At 35.7% G+C, this 16,023-nt stretch overlaps 1 protein-coding gene across 1 annotated transcript; it reads right to left on the bottom strand.

Moving 5' to 3' along the window:
- Window positions 1–264: 264 nt before the first annotated feature.
- Window positions 265–15,673, bottom strand: LOC116742969 (tyrosine-protein phosphatase non-receptor type 12-like; the record flags this gene model as incomplete). The annotated part of the gene is given in 3 exon segments (XM_032610903.1): window positions 265–802; window positions 804–922; window positions 15,590–15,673. Coding segments are annotated over 3 exon segments (741 nt in total), but the record flags the coding sequence as incomplete, so codon positions are not given.
- Between the last annotated feature and the right edge of the window lie 350 nt (window positions 15,674–16,023).

Here is a 16,023-nt window from a genome sequence, read left to right as displayed (position 1 = left end):
AAACTTCCAGTTACAAATGAGTCACAGGGATGTCATGTACAGCACAGGGAATATAGTTCAATAATATTATAATAACTTTGTATGATTACAGATGGTAACTAGACTTATTGTGGTGATAATTTTGTAATGTATAAAAATATTGGATCACTATATTGTACACTGAAACTAATATAATATTGTAAGTCAATCATACTTCAGTTAAAAATTGACACAGCAATGGCATTAAAAAATGTTTTAAACATGGTATTAAGTTAAAAATATTAAATTCCACATATAATCTGTGGCACAAATGGCATCTGTTCTTCCACAGCCTGTACTGCAATGAATACAGATAGGCACATCATGTTCTTGATATTTCCTCATTAAGTTTATCAAGTCCAGAATAGAATCAAATGATGAGGGAACACCATGGTCTGGCCAGTTCACATAATGTAACTGATATAGCCTATGAGATTCATCTTGAAATTCAAGTAAGAGTGTCCTAATGAAGTAGTATGTTCTTGTTTGTTCAGCTTCATAAGAAATTTTAAATGGTGAAAATGTTATAGGGTCTTCTCCATACAAAGGCCAATAGTGCTCACATTTTTTCCTTCCCATGTCAAATTCATGACAGGCCATTACAATGATTACAACATTGTACTCCCATATCATCCTCCAAAAATCTATTACTGTATTTGCTAAAGGTACTTGGGTTGCCACATATGCTTTTGGCCCATAAACACCTTTAATATAATTTGCATTGATATAGTCTGAATCTTGAGAAGGAGTCTTTAAAGTCAATTTAACTCGGCTGTGATCAAATGTCCTTATATCTGTTCTTTTTAACATTTTCTTCTTTTTCTCCAGTGGCTGTGGTATAAATCTTTTCTGTTCTATACTTGATTGACAATCTTCTTAGTTGCTTGCACACTCCTGAGACCAGCTTGAGCAAAGGGCAAGGTTATAGATTTTTTTTTTTTTTTTTTTTTTTTTTTTGGCGGTATGTGGGCCTCTCACCGTTGTGGCCTCTCCCGTTGCAGAGCACAGGCTCCAGACGTGCAGGCTCAGTGGCCATGGCTCACGGGCCCAGCTGCTCCACGGCATGTGGGATCCTCCCGGACCGGGGCACGAACCCGTGTCCCCTGCATCAGCAGGCGGACTCTCAACCCCTGCGCCACCAGGGAAGCCCATGGTTATAGATTTTTGATAAATGGTAACTGGTAAAATAAATATGATGTTAGAAGTCATCTCTAGCTAACATTCTAAGTTTTAACATCATAAATTCACAAATTTGTAAAGTCTAGCTTTAAGGGTTGAAGGCTTAAAAAAGTTAATTTCAAGATACATTGAGAATGACTATATTACCTATGCTTGACCTCACACCAGCAACCTCAGAAATAATTTAACTATAAACCAGAATTCAAGTTTAACTATTCACAATGAGAAATGTAATAACTATGGATATAGGATAACCTTATCTAATTTATTCTTCCCATGAAATTAGATTTTATTATAGGGCCCTATGTGTGTAGATTAGCTATATGCACCCATCTCAATAGATACATACTTAATACCAAAAATAGTAAAAATCTTTGGCCATCTTACTTCTCTGAATAGGGATGGACACAGAACGTAAAATGCAGGGCTTCTTTTAAATAATCCTTCAACAACTACCTCTCCTCACAATCTTCCTTGAATCATTGGTTCTGTGTTCTTTGGGGAATTTGGCATATGTTGTGGTGATTCTCAAAACCTTCAATTTTTCCTCAGAAGAAAATTTTATTACTAAGTTCTAAAAGAACAAACAAAAATTCTAAGATAAGAAAGTTATTTTTCTGTAATTCTTTGGAAAAGAATACACTTATTATGATTTATTTGTTTGACTCACATTTTTTAATGTAATCTTTGAACATTTAGAAAGTATATCACTCCATTGTAAATATTTGTATCGTGTACTTTGAGTTGACACATTGCAGTGATATCACGTGTTGCCCTCCTGCTGTTACAAATGAAGGACTTTACAGATAAATTAAGGATCTTGAAATAGGGAAATTATACTGAATCATTCAGGCAAATTCAGTGTAATTATAGGATCCTAATAAGATGGAAGCAGGAAGGTCAAAGTCAGAGAAGATGGAACAACGGAAGCAGAGGAAACAGAGATCGAAATGTCATAACTGCTGGCTTGCACATAGAAGAAGTGACCACAAGCCAAGGATTACAGTCAGCCTCTAGAACCTGGAAAAAGCAAGGTAACAGGCTCTCTCCTGGAGCCTTTGAAAGGAAGTCCTAGATTTTAGCAGTGAAAACCATTTAAGACTTTTGCCCTCCAGAACTATAAGATAAAGGTGAAAGAAAATATTAATAAATTTGAGTTCTTTTAAGCCACTACTTTTGTGGTAGTATTTCACAATAGCAACAAATAATTAATACATATAGTTAATCAAAATAAGTCCTCGTAAGTGGAATAAAGAAAATTAGAAAGTTAATTTCTAATTAGAAAAACATAAATAAAACATAAAAGCATTATCCTGAACAAAAACTATATTATATAAAAATATTCCTTAATGCTAAGCAACTAGGTATTGAGTAATGTTTAATCATGTTGACAGATCCTTTCTGAACCTCAGCCCCACTTTATGTGACCTTAGATAAGCCTGAGATTCCTTTTCTATAAAATGAGCAAAATGTTTATGAAAAGGGCTAGAACAGTACCTCACACATTATAAACAATCAACAAATGCTACTCGTCTATTTGTTTCTGGTTATTATTACATCTTATTACATACCTTGCAAATAAAAGCTATATTTGTAAAATATAACATATAAACTGTGACAAATTTCTAGATCACTGTTCAGTCTTCAATCTGAAAATTTCAAAATTCTGTGAGCATGATAGATTATAATATCTAGTTATTTTATGGCATTATAGTTTAATTAACATGGGAACTACATAATTACATCACATCAATAATAAAAAAAAACATAATCTCCCCAAATTAAAAAACAAAACAGAAAAACACAGTAAGCATTCTAAATAAATTGCCTTTCTTAGTATACGTATTGTAATATATCAAGCCTGAATTAACAACAAAATCTAAACTCCTATTTAATGCCTCTGAAAATATACAGTCTCCTTCATCTCCCAGCTTAATAGAAATCAGATATAGACATGATGTTAGACCATAAACTGAAAATTCAGAAACCTAAAACAGAGTAATAAATTTCTTTTTAACATCATGCTACCGGCAGAGTAGTCAATAATAATTGTTTGTAGAAAATTGTTTAGCCTTTCCTCAACTACGGCTTAGAAAATAATTTCATCTGAAAGTATTGTATTTTAGCTGACACTAAGGACCTGCCTTTGTGAGTTCTATTAAATTCTTATGTACTGTGGAATTGTACTTCAGGGTAATTTACAAACTATATGTGTGATTGGTGATTAAAATTATCTTCAAAGACAGAGTTCTCTATTGATAACAATTTTCTGCCTATTGAAAGAGGAAATGAACAATCAGGAAGGCAATAAGCTATTCTTATGTGTTCTTACACAAAGGTGCTCAGTAGATCTCTTCTCAAGATAACTGCAGTCAATTCAATTAATTTCTATAGAGAATCTGTATAAAGTTTTTATTATTATCATCATCATTACCATTATAATTATTATTTTACTTTGTCTCAACAATAATTCTGTTCCTCTATTTATCCCTTTTTTACCAAACACATAAAAAAATCAAATATATTTTGGATAGTGAAGTAATTTTGTATGCAGTTTTAAAGTGATCCCTGAAATTAATTTAGGCGCAAAAAGATATAACTATTATAATATACATGATATTGTACGAATATTATAAAACTATTAGAGAAAAATATTATAAAATAAATATTAAAATATTATAATAAATATATAAATTTTCAAACTTTATAGAGTAGTAAGAGTATGACGTCTATATTGAATTTAAGTAGATTGCTCTCTAGCTTTTTTTAATTGAAAAAACTATTTTAATAGGCATACATTTGCTTTTTTTTTTTAATCTTCAACTTTCTTTTTTTTCATTGACGTATAGTTAATTTACAATGTTTGCTAGTTTCAGGTGCACAACAAAGTGATTCAGTTATACAGACACACACATATAAATATATTCTTTTTCATATTCATTTCCCTGTTCTTTAGATTTTTGATTGTAGGCAAGACATGTATTCTTTTATAAGCCTTAACATAGATCCTGGCAAATAGAAGATGGTCCATATGTCTCTCTCTGTCTCTCTGACTCTCTTTCTCTCTTTCTTGCTCTGTGTGTGTATATGTATATATATGTTTCTATATAAAATATGTACATACACATAAATATATGATTATAGACAGACATATGTATGTTTATATAATTATATATTATATTTCATGTATAAAAAATATCTATAATATTATATATATTAGCTAAATAAATAAATGAACATATCCCAACATTCTACAGCATATACTGTGTCTTGCTGATGATGGCCCTTTCCTTCTTTGTTAGCAATTTATCTATCTCCATCTATACAAGTAACTCCATCACAGTAAAGATAAAGCAAACATTAGGGACAAAAGTAATATGTACCAAAAAAAGTGAAGCAAAAAGCCATTATAGCCCCACTTGTTTCACAATGTATTTTTTGAAGGTGGCCTTCTGGTTTAGAGCTGCAAGCCCATGGCCAAGCTATGTTTCAGGTCTCAGCAATGTTACAGACAGTCCAGTAAACAGAAGCGTGACTGTTAGATATGAGTGAAGAATAGCCTTGCGGATTGTGATATAGGGAGGGATTGAGCCAAAACGTAACGATTTTTAACTAAAATGAAATGAGGTTTCTAACTGTCAGAGAGGGGAGTTATAAGGAGAGAAAGAGTCAAAGACAACATGAACTATAATAATTGGTGTCAGAATAATTGGTGTCAGAATGGTTTTGGGTGTAAACTAATAATTTTCAATATAGAGATAGGTATAGAAAGAAACATATGTGTGCCTGTGTGTAGTATGTGTGTGTATGTTTATGCATGTATAAACATTCATATATTTTGGGATCTATTCTCTGAAAAATCCTGGAAGCAGTGACACCCCTGTAACAATGAGCAAACCTAGTACTCAGATCTTGCATTCCTAAATAATTAGAAATATTTCCAAATATCTTTCTCCACCGCAAGGAATACAGATTCTTTGAAAAAATGACCAATACAAATCTGGAAAAAACAAAGAATAAAATGAACCTGGAATATTTTGCTGTGTCAGAAAATAAGCAAATTCTCTCTCCAAGGTATATCAATTTTAATATTGAGATGCAGCTCATGCAGCTCAATATTAAAAAAGCAAACAACCCAATCCAAAAATGGGCAGAAGACCTAAATAGACATTTCTCTAAAGAAGACATACAGATGGCCAAGAAGCACATGAAAAGCTGCTCAACATCACTAATTATTAGAGAAATGCAAATCAAAACTACAATGAGGTATCACCTTACACCAGTTAGAATGAGCATCATCAGAAACTTTGTAAAAAACAAATGCTGGAGAGGGTGTGGAGAAAGGGGAACACACTTGCACTGCTGGTAGGAATGTAAATTGATATAGCCACTATGGAGAACAGTATGGAGGTTCCTTAAAAAGCTAAAAATAGAATTACCATATGACCCAGCAATCCCACTACTGGGCATATACCCAGAGAAAACCATAATTCAAAAAGACACGTGCAGGGCCTCCCTGGTGGTGCAGTGGTTGAGAGTCTGCCTGCCAATGCAGGGGACATGGGTTCATGTCCTGGTCCAGGAAGATCCCACATGCCATGGAGCGGCTAGGCCTGTGAGCCATGGCCACTGAGCCTGCACGTCCGGAGCCTGTGCTCCGCAACGGGAGAGGCCACAACAGTGAGAGGCCCGCGTACCGCAAAAAAAAAAAAAAAAAAAAAAAGACACGTGCACCCCAATGTTCATTGCAGCACTATTTACAATAGCCAGGACATGGAAGCAACCTAAATGCCCATTGACAGACGAATGGATAAAGAAGATGTGGTACATATATACAATGGAATATTACTCAGCCATAAAAAGGAACAAAATTGGGTCATTTGTAGAGACGTGGATGGATCTAGAGACTGTCATACAGAGTGAAGTAAGTCAGAAAGAGAAAAACAAATATCGTATATTAACGCGTATATGTGGAACCTAGAAAAATGGTACAGATGAACCAGTTTGCAGGGCAGAAATAGAGACACAGACGGAGAGAACAAACGTATGTACACCAAGGGGGGAAAGTGGCTGGGGGTGGGTGGTGGTGGTGTTGTGATGAATTGGGAGATTGGGATTGACACGTATACACTGATGTGTATAAAATAGATAACTAATAAGAACCTGCTGTATAAAAAATAAATAAAATAAAATTCAAAAAAACCCCAATAAAATAAAATAAGAAAAAAAAATAAGCAAATTCTCAAGGAATGAGAGACATCCTGAAAGGTCAGGAGTTCTAATTTTAAGAGGCTCCCACTGGACAAATATGAGACAAGTAAAAGCAAACACACACATACAAAAATATTGTAACAGATAGTTGCTCATTGATTAAATAAGAATTCATAAGTCCATACCAATATAAATAAATGAATAACTATATAAATATGGAGAAGAAAAACTCATCTTTACAGTTAAATGCCAATTTACAAATGCAGAAGAAGTTATGGAATTAGGAAATCACCATTTGGTAACCCTGCTGGCAATAACTGATATAGACAACTATCAATGAATATGAAAAGTAATGGGTAAAAATGTGAAACAGAAAAATTTTCACACAAAGTATAAATTTACACAATTTTACACAAAGTGTAATTTTAGTCACAAAGTATGTCTTCACAAAATACTCATAATTTAAAAAGACAAAGAGAATGAAGATACCTGACAGATATTGCTATAATTTGGTGATCAAAGTTAACATGACCCACAATAGGGCAATTTTTTATCATGTACCAACTGACATGATGGAATAAAAAGAATATACATTTCATCTTCAATATCCCTGTTAAAACACCTAAAAAAAGTAATCATGATGAATATCAGTCAAACGAAGACTGACACAGCATTCAGTAAAATAACTACCTGTAGTATAGTACCTTAAAAAACTCAAGATCATGAAAGTAATGAAAAGACTACAAAAGCATTCCACTGAATGTGATTAGAGAGAGTCGACAAGGAAATGAAATGTGTGATGTAATATTGGATCCTTTGCTATAGAGGCCGTGATTGGGACAACTGGTGAAACTTAAATGGAGTCTGTGGTTTGTCACTAGAAGTGTATTGATGTTTAATTTCCTGATTTGGTTGTTTGTATACTTGTTATAGAAGACATCCTTGTTCATAAATTATAGACACTAACTTATCCAGGCTAATGGTTCATCATTTCTGCAAAATGCTCTCAAAAAAACCCAAAAAGATTGATAATAGACAAACAGACAGATATAGATACAGATGTAGATATAAATATATAGATACTGGCCAAGCAGATGAGATGTTAACAGCTGGGGGATCTGGGGTAAGCATATAACAGAATTGTTTACCACCTTTGCACACCCAGAAGCAAGTAGATCTTTTATTCAGGACTTGATATGATGCATTTTATTTTGTTTTTTAATTCTCAGCCACAAATTATCATCTCTACCTTTTCTTCCCTAATCTAAATCCTGGGTAATATTGATATTTTGTTCAGACATTCAAGGCCCATGCTTTGGTGACCTATTCAATAGGATGGAGATGTGCATACTCATCTCTCTTCAATAATTTGTGAGAAAAAAGTCTTCTCAACTGTCACAAATTCCATTTTGAAGTCAAATCAAAATACCTATTAAAAAATACCTATTAATAGCAGGAATATTTCATCAAAATATAACTAAGTCTGATGTTCTTCACTCATCTTTAATTCTGCTATTTTGTTTTCATAAACTCAAAGCTTTTCAGTCACATACAGAAAGTGTAAGGAGAATATTTTGCATATGAATGCAAGGTCACTTTAGGTTTTAGCTGTACTATTTGTTACAAAATATCAGCTCATATAGATCAGCATATTCTCTATCACTGAATTAATTGCAAACTTTATTAACATGATTAGGAAAAGAAGCCAAAAAGTATAACTAGTCACATTCAGTAAAAAAAATCATTTGTTACACTATATAAATCAGTGTACAATGATTAATATGTTAACTCTATCAGTCATTGGAATCAGGACATTTATTTATTCACCTCATCAACCTGAAAATCATTTCTTACATAGAAAAATATATATAAAATAACAACACTTACCTCATAGAAATCACCAAGTTAACAGTGGCAAAATGAAATAAAGCATGCACAAGTTCTTTATGAAGATGGAAATATTGAAAATGATCTCCAAGAGATTTCTGGGCATTAATTTTGTAACCTGCAACTTTACCAAATTCATTGCTTAGCTCTAGTAGTTTTCTGGTGGCATTTTTAGGATTCTCTACGTATACTATCATGTCATCTGCAAACAGTGACAGTTTTACTTCTTCTTTTCCAATTTGTATTCCTTTTATTCCTTTTTCTTCTCTGATTGCCGTGGCTAGGACTTCCAAAACTATGTTGAATAACAGTGGTGAATGGATCCTTGTCTTGTTCCTGATCTTAGAGGAAATGCTTTCAGTTTTTCACCATTGAGAATGATGTTTGTTCTGGGTTTGTTGTATATAGCCTTTATTATTGAGGTAGTTTCCCTTTATGCCCACTGTCTGGAGAGTTTTATCATAAATCGGTGTTGAATTTTTGTCAAAATCTTTTTCTGCATCTATTGAGACGATCATATGATTTATATTCTTCAGCTTTTTAATATGGTGTATCACATTGATTTGCGTATATTGAAGAATCCTTGCATTCCTGGGATAAACCCCACTTGATCATGGTGTATAATCCTTTTAATGTGTTGTTGGATTCTGTTTGCTAATATTTTGTTGAGGATTTTTGCATCTATATTCATCAGTGATATTAGTCTTTAATTTTTCTTTTTTTGTAGTATCTTTGTCTGGTTTTGGTATCAGGGTGATGGTATCCTCATAGAATGAGTTTGGGAGTGTTCCTTCCTCTACAATTTTTTGCAAGAGTTCGAGAAGGATGGGTGTTAGCTCTTCTGTAAATGTTTGATAGAATTCACCTGTGAAGCTATCTGGTCCTGGACTTTTGTTTGTTGGAAGATTTTTAATCACAGTTTCAATTTCATTACTTGTGATTGAACCAGGAAGAAATAGAAAATATGAACAGACCAGTCTTGGAAGGTTATACCTTTCTAGGAATTTGTCCATTTCTTCCAGGTTGTCCATTTCATTGGCATAGAGTTGCTTGTAGTAGTCTCTTAGGATGCTTTGTATTTCTGCAGTGTCTGTTGTAACGTCTCCTTTTTCATTTCTAATTTTATTGATTTGAGTCCTCTCCCTCTTTTTCTTGATGAGTCTGGCTAATGGTTTATCAATTTTTCTTTTTATCTTCTCAAAGAACCAGCATTTAGTTTTATTGATCTTTGCTATTGTTTTCTTTGTTTCTATTTCATTTATTTCTGCTCTGATCATTATGATTTCTTTTCTCCTGCTAAGTTTGGGTTTTGTTTGTTCTTCTTTCTCTAGTTCCTTTAGGTGTAAGGTTAGATTGTTTGAGATTTTTCTTGTTTCTTGAGGTAAGCTTGTATAGCTATAAACTTCCCTCTTATGACTGCTTTTGCTTCATCCCATAGGTTTTGGATCATCGTGTTTTCATTGTCATTTGTCTCTAGGTATTTTTTGATTTCCTCTTTGATTTCTTCAGTGATCTCTTGGTTATTTAATAATGTATTGTTTAGCCTCCATGTGTTTGTGTTTTTTACATTTTTTCCCCTGTATTTCATTTCTAACCTCATAGCATTGTGGCCAGAAAAGATGCTTGATATGATTTCAACTTTCTTAAATTTACTGAGGCTTGATTTGTGACCCAAGATGTGATCTATCCTGGAGAATGTTCCGTGTGCACTTGAGAAGAAAGTGTAATCTGCTGTTTTTGGATGGAATGTCCTATAAATATCAGTTAAATCTATCTAGTCTATTGTGTCATTTAAAGCTTCTGTTTCCTTATTTATTTTCATTTTGGATGATCTGTCCATTGGTGTAAGTGAGGTGTTAAAGTCCCCCACTATTATTTTCTTACTGTCGATTTCCTCTTTTATAGCTGTTAGCAGTTGCCTTTTGTGTTGAAGTGCTCCTATGTTGGTTGCATATATATTTATAACTGTTATATCTTCTTCTTGGATTGATCCCTTGATCATTATGTAGTGTGCTTCCTTGTCTCTTGTAACATTCTTTATTTTAAAGTCTATTTTATCTGATATGAGTATTGCTACTCCAGCTTTCTTTTGATTTCCATTTGCATGGTATATCTTTTTCCATCCCCTCATTTTCAGTCTGTATGTGTCCCTAGGTCTGAAGTGGGTCTCTTGTAGGCAGCATATATATGGGTCTTGTTTTTGTATCCATTCTGCAATCCTGTGTCTTTTATTTGGAGCATTTAATCCATTCATGTTTAAGGTAATTATGGATATGTATGACCATTATGGATATGTATGACCATATGATATCTATGACCATTTTCTTAATTGTTTTGGGTTTATTTTTGTAGGTCCTTTTCTTCTCTTGTGTTTCCCACTTATAGAAATTCCTTTAGCATTTGTTGTAGAGCTGGTTTGGTGGTGCTGAATTCTCTTAGCTTTTGCTTATCTGTAAAGTTTTTGATTTCTCCATGGAATCTGAATGAGATCCTTGCTGGGTAGAGTAATCTTCTTTGTAGGTTCTTCCCTTTCATCACTTTAAGTGTATCATGCCACTCCCTTCTGGCTTGTAGAGTTTCTGCTGAGGAATCTGCTGGTAACCTTATGGGAGTTCCCTTGTATGTTATTGGTCATTTTTCCCTTGCTGCTTTCAATAATTTTTCTTTGTCTTTAATTTTTGCCAATTTGATTACTCTGTGTCTTGGCATGTTTCTCCTTGAATTTATCCTGTATGAGACTCGCTGCCCTTTCCGGACTTGAGTGGCTCTTTCCTTTCCCATGTTAGGGAAGTTTTCAACTATAATCTCTTCAAATATCTTCTCTGGTCCTTTCTCTCTCTCTACTCCTTCTGGGACCCCTATAATGCAAATGTTGTTGCGTTTAATGGTGTCCCAGAGGTCTCTTAGGCTGTCCTCATTTCTTTTCATTCTTTTTTCTTTATTCTGTCTGCAGCAGTGAATTCTACCATTCTGTCTTCCAGGTCACTTATCGTTCTTCTGCCTCAGTTATTCTGCTATTGATTCCTTCTAGTGTAGTTTTCATTTCAGTTATTGTATTTTTCATCTCTGTTAGATTGTTCTTTAATTCTTCTAGATCTTTGTTAATCATTTCTTGCATCTTCCTGATCTTTGCCTCCATTCTTTTTCAAGGTCCTGGATCTGCTTCACTGTCATTATTCTGAATTATTTTTCTGGAAGTTTGCCTATCTCTTCTTCATTTAGTTGTTTTTCTGGGGTTTTATCTTGTTCCTTCATCTGGTACATAGCCCTCTGCCTTTCATCTTGTCTATCTTTCTGTGAATGTGGTTTTTGTTCCACAGGATGCAGGATTGTAGTTCTTCTTGCTTCTGCTCTCTGTCCTTTGGTGGATGAGGCCATCTAAGAGGCTTGTGCAAGTTTCCTGATGGGAGGGACTTGTGGTGGGTAGAGCTGACTGTTGCTCTGGTGGGCAGAGCTCAGTAAAACTTTAATCTGCTTGACTGCTGATGGGTGGGGCTGGCTTCCCTCCCTGGTTGCCTGAGGCAACCCAACAATGGAGCCTACCTGCACTTTTTGGGGGGCTAATGATAGACTCTGGGAGGGCTCACGCCAAGGAGTACTTCCCAGAACTTCTGCTGCTAGTGTCCTTGTCCCCCCTTGCCTCTGCAGGAGACCCTCCAACACTAGCAGGTGGGTCTGATTCAGTCTCGCCTGGGGTCACTGCTCCTTCCCCTGGGTCCTGATGCGCACACTGCTTTGTGTGTGCCCTCCAGGAGTGGGGTCTCTGTTTCCCCCAGTCCTGTCGAAGTCCTGCAATCAAATCCCAGTAGCCTTCAAAATCTGATTCTCTCGGAATTCCTCCTCCTGTTGCCAGACCCCCACGTTGGGAAACCTGATGTGGGGCTCAGAACCTTCACTCCAGTGGGTGGACTTCTGTGCTATAAGTGTTCTCCAGTCTGTGAGTCACCCACCCAGCAATTATGGGATTTGATTTTACTGTGATTGTGGCCCTCCTACCATCTCATTGTGGCTTTTCCTTTGTCTTTGGATGTGGGATATCTTTTTTAGTGAATTATAGTGTCTTCCTGTCAATGATTGTCCAGCAGCTAGTTGTGATCCTGGTGTTCTCACAAGAGGGAGTCTGATTCTGCTTTTTAAGCAAGCATTCATCTTGGCTGAACCGCAGTTTTGTCATCCCTGTGGGGAGAGGAGCTCAAATCTCAATTATTTTTTTTAACCTTATCTGTAGTTCTTAGAGTATGCCTCAATTCAGAGTTCAAGAGTCAGTCAGAAACTGGCAATTTTATAAACAGATATGGACCTCTTCCTCTCTGGCCCTCTCATTTCCAGGATTTTCCCTTTCACTTTACATTGGTTCTGGTAGTGCTAACTGTATCTTCTATTTCTTTAAATGTTTAAGCTTGTTTTTGTTTTGTTTTTTCTAATAGGATTTGAATTATCCCTGATGGAGATGACTGGGGTTGAAGGTCAAGAAAATATCTATGAAAGAGAGAATGCTACTTAGTGCTATTTTTTTATTCAAGTTTGATTTTTATTTACCAGTATCTAAGTGCTTTTGGTTATATTTAGTGGCTTCAGGTGCATTTTTGTTTACCAAAATTTATAGGTTTTATCTATGGGAAGGGTGGTCTTTTTGAAACTGCCCAGCCATGGCCCAAGGCACCACTGGTGAAGTATTTTTTACACAATGGAAAAAAAAGTAGTACTATATTATCTCTCAAGTATGGTTGACACTTGAACAACACAGGGATTAGGGGCATTGACCTCTTCCCCCTGCACAGTCAAAAATCCATGTATAATTTTTGACTCCCCAAAAACTTAACTACTAATAGCCTACCCTTGACTGGAATTCTTACCTATAATATAAACAGTTAACATATATTTTGTATTTTATTCTTACAATAAAGTAAACTAGAGAAAAGAAAAACGTTATTAAACAAATCATAAAGAAGAGAAAATATTTACAGTACCGTACTATATTTATGCATACTGTAAGTTTACATCATCTGTTTATAAGATGAGTTGTCTGTCAGTACCTATATCAATATTGTTTTATATGATACAAAACACTGTAGATGATATATGTATCACTACTAGACATTAAAATTTTTTAAAAAGATAATGTGAAAAAATATTTTTACAGGTAAAACAATTCATACATTGATAATGAAGAAGCAGCAACATGATTTCTTTATGGTAGGCTAGTGTAATCTGTATGATTGCTTCATGGTAGCCTAGCCTATACACTAATGAATGAATCATGATAAAATTTTTATGGTATATAGTATTACAGTCATATTAATACTACAGTATTGGGAACATTGTTACATTTGTTTAAAAAATCATTTACCTGTGATTATAGGCTGATATGCAGTTTCTCAGACTATGAGAGAGAGGCCTGTTCTAAGTTCTTTGAAAGCAAAGTTATAAGACAGTAAGAAAACACATTGTTAATTTTATATTAAATATTACTCACGGTATGCTTATATAAGGATAGAATGGCATTGACATACATTTTATGCATTTGTGACATACCTAACTTTATTTTTTCAATATTTCTAGGTTATGTGGGCCATATTATGTAATGTAATTATCTCTAAGGGTATAATCTTAATTGAATTAAGGTAGTCACAGAATACATATTTATTGCATGATACAAAAACAATAGTTTAAGGTTTTATATTGTTCTTTTGTTTAGAACATTTTTGTTTGTTTCTTCACTTTGCTTGACTCTCTATGTTATTTTTTATATATTAGGTAAAAGAGCCACCTCTCTTAGTCTTGAAGGAGTGGCCTTACACAGGAGATGAACTTTATCATTCAACCCTGGCCTATCTCTTGGTTGTCTCTCAAACCTTTGTGATTGTACCAGCAGCCTATTTTATTTTTAATGGACCCCAGTAGTTGAGGTTGTGCCAAGAACTTTCAGTGTTCCAGAAGATCTCATTCAGTACCTAGATTCAACATGATTGGAAGAAGATGCTCAGGCAGCAGCTTTTAAAGTGTACAAATATATACAGTCCTGTGGGACTACAAGAATAAATCAGGCTGGCTACCAGAGCCAGGCAAGTTGGAGGTCTGAAGTTGATGCCCAGGTGTCAGTTGCAAAAACTGGGACTCCAGATGAGCGTATGAGTTTCTTTCTGGGGGATATCAGAGAGCTGTAGTGAGGCAGACAACCGTGAAGATGTTGCCTTCCAGCCTCCTAATGTGTGTTAAATTATTTGCCTCCCTTTCAGGCCAATGTTTGAAGATTACCAAATAAGCCTCTCCATCTGTTGCCTCCAAGCTGAGCCCTAAAGCCATAGAGACTGACCCTGCAAGTGCTTTAAGAGCCCTTTCGCAGATTATTACAGCCTGTGGTCTTGTGGTCTTGAGCCCGCCCCTTTGGATTTCAAAGCTACCTTTTGGGAGCTCATCTTTCAGAAACAGGTCTGAAAAGCTGGGGTGTCTGATGTGGGGTTCAAAGCTTTCACTCCTCACGGACAAACTTTGAGTTTGGAGTCCCCTCCTGATTGTGGGTCTCTGTGCCAAGGATGGGGTTTATGGAGAGATTGTGTACCAGCCTCTCCTACCCACTTTGATAAGGGGCCTTCTCTCATTAGCCCCTCATGTAGGAGTTGCTTAGATGGTTTTTAGGTGTTTTGCTTTTTTTTCCAGAGGGAGTTGTTCCATATTTAGCTGCAGATTTGGTGTGTTCCTGGGAAGAGGGGAGCCCAGGATCTTCCTATGTCACCCCTCTTGAACTGGAGTCCCCCCCCCACCAAATATTTTTTAAATGTCTGAAGAAATATACAGTAGCCATTCACTTACATTCTCTTGTACGTTTCACGTTTTAAAGTATATTTTTAAATTTGTATTATGTAATATGGAGACAATTTAAATCAGCAAAAGCACAATTGCAAAAACACAAACAGTATGTAAAAATAGCATTAAACATTTAGGGGATTAATTAGGTATTTAATATGATAGAGTAGAAAGTTTAGGACAAGGCCACAAACTAGGACTGTGGAAGTGCTAAGGAAAATGAACATTAGATAGCCATTACAATAATACCAGAAGGAACTGTTATCCACCCTTTTGAGTGGATCCCCAACAAGAGTGCTTCTGCCAGGTGTCCTTTGAGCCAATAGAATGAGACCGAATTTGGTTCAGAAGCAAAGGGAACCTTTATTCTTTATCAAAGAATGGAGAAGTGCATACTCCTGCTCTAGAGCACATGCACTCCCCAAAAGGCTGTGGGCAGGGCTGCTTTTCAGGGTTTCTGTCAGCAGGGAGGGGGTGGAATTCTCGCCTGTGGGGCACAGGCATGCTGCACACTGCGCCCCAGACTGAGGTGCCGGGCGCAGCATCTTTGCACACGGCCCACCATCGCCATGTTGAATTGAGGTGTCGGGCACAGCACTTCACAGGGCACATGGTGCTGGTGTGTCAGGCACAGCGGTTCTGCACTAGAAAATCTAACTCAGCGTGTTAGTTGCAAGGCCTCTTCACACAACCCACTATAGGTGAGTGAAACTAGACTAAGCCCAAAGGAAGAGATTAGAATTTGTCACCTGGATTACATCTTATTTTTTCCTGGGACACAAGTGGGCTTTGCCTGTGACAGAACTATCCATAAATTGAATAGGCAGTTGGCGAAGAGGTAAGTGACAAAGATGACTAAAGTTTTATTCATGATTTGTGCACATATTAGGGCCAAAATCTATACCACGGAAACCTAGATTG

This window comes from Phocoena sinus, chromosome 18 (genome assembly GCF_008692025.1).
Source record: "Phocoena sinus isolate mPhoSin1 chromosome 18, mPhoSin1.pri, whole genome shotgun sequence".
NCBI classification, from domain to species: Eukaryota; Metazoa; Chordata; class Mammalia; order Artiodactyla; family Phocoenidae; genus Phocoena; species Phocoena sinus.
The sequence above is the reverse complement of the archived record's forward strand: the minus strand, read 5'-3'. Positions and strand labels throughout refer to the sequence as shown.